Source organism: Cervus canadensis, chromosome 1, assembly GCF_019320065.1.
Source record: "Cervus canadensis isolate Bull #8, Minnesota chromosome 1, ASM1932006v1, whole genome shotgun sequence".
NCBI lineage: Eukaryota > Metazoa > Chordata > Mammalia > Artiodactyla > Cervidae > Cervus > Cervus canadensis.
This window is the reverse complement of record NC_057386.1, coordinates 8,544,700-8,552,613: the sequence shown is the minus strand read 5'-3', so window position 1 is coordinate 8,552,613 and position 7,914 is coordinate 8,544,700. Positions and strand designations below refer to the sequence as shown.

General features: G+C 57.3%; 1 protein-coding gene across 8 annotated transcripts in view; it reads right to left on the bottom strand.

The window, feature by feature from the left end:
* Nucleotides 1–5,404: 5,404 nt before the first annotated feature.
* Nucleotides 5,405–7,914, bottom strand: part of SEPTIN9 (septin 9) — a 177,046-nt gene continuing 174,536 nt past the window's right edge. For all 8 annotated transcript variants that reach the window (XM_043461995.1, XM_043462021.1, XM_043462012.1 and 5 more), the window contains one exon: nucleotides 5,405–7,251. In XM_043461995.1, coding sequence (XP_043317930.1) covers nucleotides 7,116–7,251 — 136 coding nt within the window. In that variant the 3' untranslated portion in view covers nucleotides 5,405–7,115. The remainder of the gene's footprint in view (nucleotides 7,252–7,914) is intronic.

Genomic DNA, 7,914 nt, shown 5'->3' with positions numbered 1-7,914 from the left:
GAATGTGACCTTATTTGGAAACAGAGTTATTGCAGATATAATTCATTAAGTCAAGAGCAGGTCCCACTGGATTAGGGGGCCCTAAATCTAGTGACAGGTGTTCTTATGAAACAAGGAGAGACACACAGGAGAGACTGCAGCAGCCACAAGCCACATGACGCCGGGAGCCACTGGAAACCGGAAGAAGGGAGGAAGGATCCTCCCCCTGAGGCTTCAGGGTGGGTGGGCCAGCAGACCCCAGATCTCCTCACCTCTCTTACCAGAGCTCTCAGCTGCCCCAGAAATTACACCCAAAACTTGCCAGACAAGACACAGGCCACCCAGTTAAAGTTGAACTTCACATACATAAGGGCTTCCCTGGTGGTTCACATGGTAAAGATTCTGCCTGCAATGCAGGAGAACTGGGTTCGATCCCTGGGTTGGGAAGATCCCCTGGAGAAGGGAACGGCAACCCACTCCAGTGTTCCTGCCTGGAGAATTCCATGGACAGAGGAGCCTGGTTGGCTACCATCCATGGGGTCGAAAAGAGTTGGACTTGATTGACTAACAATTTCACTTCTCACATACATAATGAATAATACTGTAGTGAAAAAAAGTTCCATGCAATATTTGGGACATACTTACATTAAACAAAAAAATCATTTGTAACTTATCTGAAATTCAGATTTAACTGACCAACCTATGATTCTGTTTCCAGACTCTGGCAGCCCTAGGAATGCAGTTGGGAAGGACTCGTTCCCCCACCCAACCCTGGTCACCCCTCTGCTCCCTCAATCTCTCTGTGCCTTGCAGGGACCCCATGGCTTTGCCAGCCTGTTCTCAGCAGCCTCTTCCATGGCCCCCACAGGCTTGGGCTTCTTCTTACTCTGGGATAGGCCCGGTTCCGCTCTCACCACATCCTGCTGAGGTGCAGGGGCCCCCTGCCTGCCCCCCATCACTCCAAGGCACACAGCTGGAGCCACATCCGCTGCTGTGAGACAGGCCAGGCCCAGAAGGGCTGAAACACAGACATTGCTTTAACACTTACTTTTAAGATTGCTTTAAAATGTACACGGGCTTTCCTGGTGGCTCAGGGGTAAAGAATCCACCTGCAATGCAGGACACGCATGCAGGAGACACGTGTTCAATGCCCAGGTCCAAAAGATCCCCCGGGAAAGGAAATGGCAACCCACTCCAGTATTCTTGCCTGGACAGAGGAACCTGGTGGGCTACATGGGGTGGCAAAAGAGTCGGATGTGACTGAGCAACTGAACAACAACAAATACATAATGAAGTTTACCATTTTAGCTATTTTTAAATGTACAGGACTTTCCTGGTGGTCCAGTAGTTAAAATTCCGCACTTCCAATGTAGGGGGAGTGGGTTCGAACCCTAGTCGGGGAACTAAATAAGATCCCACAAGCTACGTGGCATGGCTAAAAAAATATATACAGCTCAGGGGCATTAAGTACATCATACACGTTGTTGTGCAACCATTACCACCATCTTCCTCCCGAACTATTTCTCTCCCCAGACTGAAGTTCTGTTCGCATGAAACATCCTTCCCCTTGCCCGCTCCCCCAGCCCCAGGCACCCACCACTCTAGCCAAGGATGTTCTAAGGGTGGTTCTCTTTTAGTTGCTCAGTCCTATCTGACTCTTTGCAACCCCATGGACTGCAGCAGGCCAGCCTTCCCTGTCCTTCACCATCTCCCAGAGCTTGTTCAAACTCATGTCTATTGAGTCAGTGATGCCATCCAACCATCTCATCCTCTGTCGTCCCCTCCTCTCCCCTTCAGTCTTTCCCAGCATCAGGGTCTTTTCCAATGAGTTGGCTCTTCGCATCAGGTGGCCAAAGTATTGGAGCTCCAGCTTCACCATCAGTCCCTCCAACAAATAATCAGGATTGATTTCCTTTAGGATGAACTGGTTGGATCTCGTTGCAGTCCAAGGGACTCTCAAGAGTCTTCTCCAGCATCACAATTTGAAAGCATCAATTCTTTGGCTAAGGGTAAGAAGTTCTATAGGCAGTGGCCAGCACCAGGCTGAGAAAGATGTCATGTGGTATGTATCCCCAACCCCCTCACCGTGGGGCCCCTGAGGGGATGCAGGAGATGGGCAGAATCCTGATTCTAGCGGTACCCACCCTGGCTGGGCCAGTGAAGATGCCCCTGGGGCTTGCTTCCTGAGAGTCATGGCCCCAGACTCAGCTCCACCTGGGCCGTGTCCTCAGTCCCCTTCCCACGGGGTCACTCCACATGGCTGTTTCCTTCAAGGGACTTAATATTGCTTCATGGAACGGGCTCTGATGCCGTCGCGCATCAGGGAGATGGAGAGGCCATGGCTGTTCTCCACATGTTGGGACTGCCTGATGCTGGTGCACCTGGTACCCAAGGGCAGGAGGGGGAGCAGAGAAGAGGGGAAAGAAGGAATGGGGGGAAGGGAGGAGCAGAACGCAGTGCTGTGGGCGGCGGGCAGCATCTCCCTGGCAGGGCCGACTCTCCCAGTAATTAAGTTTTTGAATCTGCTGGACGGTTCAAACCCCACTCTCTGGGCAGCTTTAATCATTTCCACTCCCTTTTCATTCTCATTATTCACAGCCGTCCTCTCTGAACTGAAAGGAAGATGCTTTCTCTGCCGGGGGTCTCGGCGTTCCCGCAGCTGTAGCTTCCCCAAGGTTCAGCGGAACCCCGTTTACCTGGGAAGTGGCGGCCTCACAGGTGGGCAGGGATGCCCGCAGGACCCTGGAGGGCTGGCCGGGGCCCTGAGCACGGAGGGCGGCCTGCAGCAGGCGTGTCCCTCGGGGCCAGTCCTGGGAACCCCGAGGCAGAGGCCCTGGAGGCGGCCGGGGCTCACACAGACCCGTGAGGGGATGGAACCCACCTCCAGGGGCGCGGGGAGGAGAGCTGGTGCACGGGGTGCTTACCGGTCTGCATCGCAGCCTGGCCTGCCCCCTGCCCCATCTCTGCCTGCCTTCTAGCCTCTCTGGCCTCCTGGTTCCTCCAGCTCCAAGCTCCCTCCTGGCTCAGAGCTTCGCACAAAGGAGGCACTTCCCGACACCGCCCCGGAATGTGTTGGGTCCCCATTATGTGACCCTGCAGCAGGCAAGTTCTCTGTCCAGCACTTACCCCCGTGGACAGCACATCACCGCTCGGCTCTCAGGGCCTCCCCCACTGGCATTTTCCACCTGGTGTATGTTGTATGTGCTACTTTTACAGTCGGAAGGTGGTGTTTACAAACAGGAGAGGCACACCCATAAGCCGACCCAAAAGGAGAGCTCGGAGTCGGTTGATTTCCAGCTGGCTTCCTCCCAGGTGGAGCCCACCTGCCTTGGGTCCTCAACGGATGCACAAGGCAGGGCAGGTCTGGGCAAGCCCACAGGCTGCCAGTTGATTCTATTTTCTGGCTTGTCCACACCCTGCAGCCCAGAGCAGGGGAGGGGCTGACCCAGGACACCTGGTCCTCCCAGTCCTATTGGGACACCTCCCCACCCCCAGCAGGAGGCTGTGGCCCATCCTTGGGGCCTCCTGCTCACCCTCTGGGATGACTTGGCAACAGCCCAGCCTGAGTCTTAAAGGTCTTCGAGAAGCTCTTGGGGCTGGCAAGTCTGAAGCCAGGGTTCTGAGAGGCAGGAGAAGGTGATGTGGGGGTCTATGTGGGGATCAACTCATCCAGGCTTCCCAGGATTCCCTGGGTTTAGCATTGACATCCCGAGTCCCTGGAAACCCGTCATGCCCAGGCAAGCTGGGACATTCAGTCACATGGATCTACAGCAGGGGATTTGCTCGGTTGGGCAGGCCCCATCACCAGGCCGTTCCTCCTTGGATGGGAAGGGCAGATGAGCTAGGTGGAGAGGATGGCCTGGGCCCCTCTTGGTCCCAGAGTGAGGATGGCTGTCGTTGGAAGGGACAGCAGCCCAAGGGTCAGGGAGCAGGCTGGACACGGTCAGTGGGCCCCTGGGGGGACAAGCAGGATTTCTGAGCTGAGAGCAGGGCTTGGAGAGGGTGTCGGCCCCAGAGGGTCAAGGCCAGAGAGAGACACTGCTAGACAGGCGTGGCTGGCAGGGGTGGCAGCAGGGACAGTTTTAGTCTGGAGGAGGGAGGGGCGTTTCAGGTTCAGGGTTCAGGTTCAGGGTTTCAGGTTCAGGTTACAGGGATTGAGGGGCCGGGCGGAGCCAGGACGGCCTTGAGATGCCAGTCACCAGGGCTGCAGCCCTGCTGGTGGGCAACCCCCACGCCCCCACCTGGACCCACAGCACACACGGGTGTCGATGACACACCTCGGATCCTGAAATAGATGGACTATGTCCACACGGAGCCATCTACTTCATCCGTGTGGTCACGGTTCATCCGTTCATTTGGAGACGAAAGTCCGCTTGCCTTCTCCCGAACGAGCCAACCTGCCCAACCGAAGGGGAAGGGAGGCCCCAAGGGGCAGAGATGGTCCTGAGGCCACCCCACCCGGCCTGTTGGTGACAGAGGCTCGAGCCCAAGTCACCCAAGTCCCAGCTCAGGGCTTTTCTGCTCCCCCCGAGGCTGGATGGGGGCAGGAATGGGGTTGTCATGGGTTGAACAGTGATCCCCTCCGACCTCCCAAGTCAACATCCCCTCGGAACGTGGCCTCAGGTGGACATGTGGTCTTTGCAGTGTTAAGGTAAGAACTGAGATGAGGTCACCCTGGATGAGGGTGGGCCTGAGAGCCAATGAGAAACACCAGGAGAGGACCGAAGCAGAGACTGGAACTACCAGCCACCCAAGCTGGAAGAGGCGGGAAGGCTCCTCCCCAGGCCTTCAGAGGGAGCCTCGCCCTGCCGACACATGATCTTGGATGTCTGACCCCCAGACTGCAAGAAAATCCATTTCTGTTGCTTAAAGCTGTCCACTTCGGCGTGGCTTGTGATGGCTGCCTCAGGCCACCCCACCAGGAGGGAGAAAGGGGCTGGTAAGGCCTGAACACAGCTAAGAAATACCCAGATCCCCCGTCTAGGTGCCCCACTCGGGATGCAGAAAACCCTCTCAGGGCAGCCTCTTTTATTCCAGTCTTTTGGTGACTGAGTTCTCTTGGAATAAATTGGTATGAAATGATTGTCAAACACTGACCAGCTCATAGGATTCACTGCAACAGACTTCGATTTTAAGAAGAAAAACATTATTTCCAGGATACAGTCATAGACGCAGTGCACAGCACCGCCCGGTGGAATGCCTTCAAAGCCTCCTTTTAATGAATAAATTAAGACTCTCTGTTCGCTTTTCAATCATCCCCTTAAATCAGTGCTTCTAAGTCCCTGAAACCTTTCTTCCTCCCGAAAGGAGATGAAACAATTCCCCAGTGATCACTTCCACGCTATCTTCACACTCATCAAAGGAGCGCGGCGCTTTCGGGGTCAGAAAAGAGAAAAAAAAAAAAAAAAATCCCCACTCTAGAGTCTTCCGGGTTTGCATTTGGAACATTTATTTCAGGAAATACATTTTCAACACTTTGTTATTTATACAAAAAGAGACGAATTTCTCAGGAGGCACATAGCGAAAGGCCACTGTGGAACAGATCCCAGTGAAACTAACAAGTTTTCAAAATCTGGCTACAGAGAAGGAAGCGAAGGCATCCCAAGACGGGGCGGCTGGACCCGGACCGCAGAGGCTGCCCCACGGCCGGGACCCCGACGCTGGCGACGGACGCATCCTTCAACATCTGGGTTTTGGCAAAAATGGCAAGTCGGCAAGTAAACTGTTTCCGCCAAGGGGTCCTTCCTCTCTTAGATGGGGAGGGAGTAAACACGTGAAGCAATGACCTACACACACACATGTGCACGCGCGCACACACACACATCAGTCGGTCTGCACCCACCCCTCCCACCTCGTCATGGGCTGCAAGAAGCCAGCCTGGGGCCTGCAGACGGTCACGGATCATCGTCCCGTGTCTGAGCTCCCCAGCCCGGGGCCGTGAGGACGTGGAGCCCAACTGTGGGCTGTGGACACCTGACCCCTGATCAATCCCTCTCTGGGGGCCTTCACGATGGGCTCTGGGGGTGGGGGAGGTGCAGGGCCCCAGGCACATCAGGGCGACACACAGTCAGGCTTGCCTGGCCTCCCACCTCCCTGGTCGTGGTGTCAGTCAGGCCTTGGTCAGGAGGGCTGTGTGTCTGGGGCGGCCGACTGGGCATTCACTTAACCCAGAGCGTCTCGGGCCGAATGGATGTCTAAACAGACAGACAGACACGCTTCCCTGGTCACACGGGGTGGGGGCAGGGCCGGCACCACTCAGAGCACCCCCAGCCGTGGTTCACACCGCCCCCCACCCCCCCACTTCCTTCTGGTACCTGCCAGCACTTCACTTCCTCCTCATCTCCTCTACCAGATTCACTCGCTTGGACCTTCCCAAAAATCAGGGTGGAATAGGCTGCATCTTTTGCTTCCTTTGAATCCTCAATCAAATTCCAGTGGGGGGGGGAGCGGGGAGGTGGCGAGGGGTGGGGTGGGGAAGGGGGTGGGACACAATGGGAGATAAAGATACATCTCCGTCTCTCCACCTTGTCCCAGTTCCCCGCCCAAGGGGACAGCTGGGGAGAGCTGGTGGCTCACGTGGACGGCTGAGATAAAGGCACTTTCTGCTCCAGGACAGGCTCGCGGGTGGGTTGGAGGGCGGGCAGCAGCCAATGGGCAACTTGGGTCTCGTGGAATGAACTGCTCTCCCCTAGGGGTGGGCTCGGGGGCTCCCCCCGCGGCGTGCAGGGAGGCGGGGGCAGGAAGGGGCCCCAAGTCCACCGGCAGGGTCCAATCCTCCCGTGGGCACCACCCCGCCATGCTCCAGGGGGGCTCTAAGAGCTGGGGGCCACTCCTGGCCCCGGGGAGCTGGGCCTGGAGTGGAGGCAGGGTCGGGATCTGAGTCAGTGGTCCTCCCACCCCTTCTGGACCTCAGGGACGGCCAGAGAGCCGCCCCCCGCCCTCCCCAGCCCTGGTCCCCATAGTCAGTGGGCTAATGACAAACATTCTCAGAGGGCACTCATCATCTTGTTACTTGGCAGGTGTAAAGGGGCGGAGATGGAGGACACACGGAGAAAATTATATAAAATAAAAATGGGGCGGGTGGCGGGGGCGGGAGATGGTAAAGACTCGGGGTAGGGTCCCGGGGCGGGCGGCGTCTACATCTCCTGGGCTTCAGGAGCCTTCTCCTCGACGCCGTTGGCCACGGCGCTGCTTCCCTCGTGCAGACGCTTCACGCGGTAGGCCTCGAAGTGGATGGTGCTGGTGATGTCTTTGATGTTCTGCATGTGTGTCCTGGGGGGGGCACGGGGGAGGGGTCACAAGGGGGGCCAGGGGGGCAGGGCGGGGGTCCTGCTCACTCAGCCTGCCCTCCCCACTCCCAATCCCCACTACACGGTTCCCGGGGGGCAGGGGTTCCCCAGTGCGGCGCTTTAGCCCCACCAAGACAGACCAAGCCTGGACAGGAGTATGTGGGGGTGAGGAGGCGGATCTCCATGGTAACCGCAGCCACTTTCAGGACCACGTGTTCCAACACACCCCCCTTTCTCTGTGTCAACTCAATCGCCAGTTCAGGGACAGGCTGAGTGCAGAGGCCCCCGGCAGGGGGCAGGGCTGGAATGTCCCTGCTCTGGTTCAGAAGAGCAGGTGTGCGGGCAGGTAAGGGGCAGCGGCTGCAGCCTGGGGGTGGCAGGTACTGGCAACCCTGCTGGTCATGTGTTCAAGCGTCCCTTCTCCACGGACCATCAGGGCAGGTTTGGAAAGGGGGTGTCAGAAGGGCGTCCTTCCGCAGCCAGGCTCTCCAGCACAGGGTGGCTAGCTCCCAGAAGCCGTATCCTCCCCCAACTTGGAGGCCAAGAGAGATGGTCCCGTCCCTCCTACTGACTTCATCCCTAGCATCCATCCTGCTGGCTGAGGAGCTGGGAGCCCCGGCACCCCGGAGGGAGCCCCCATCTTCTC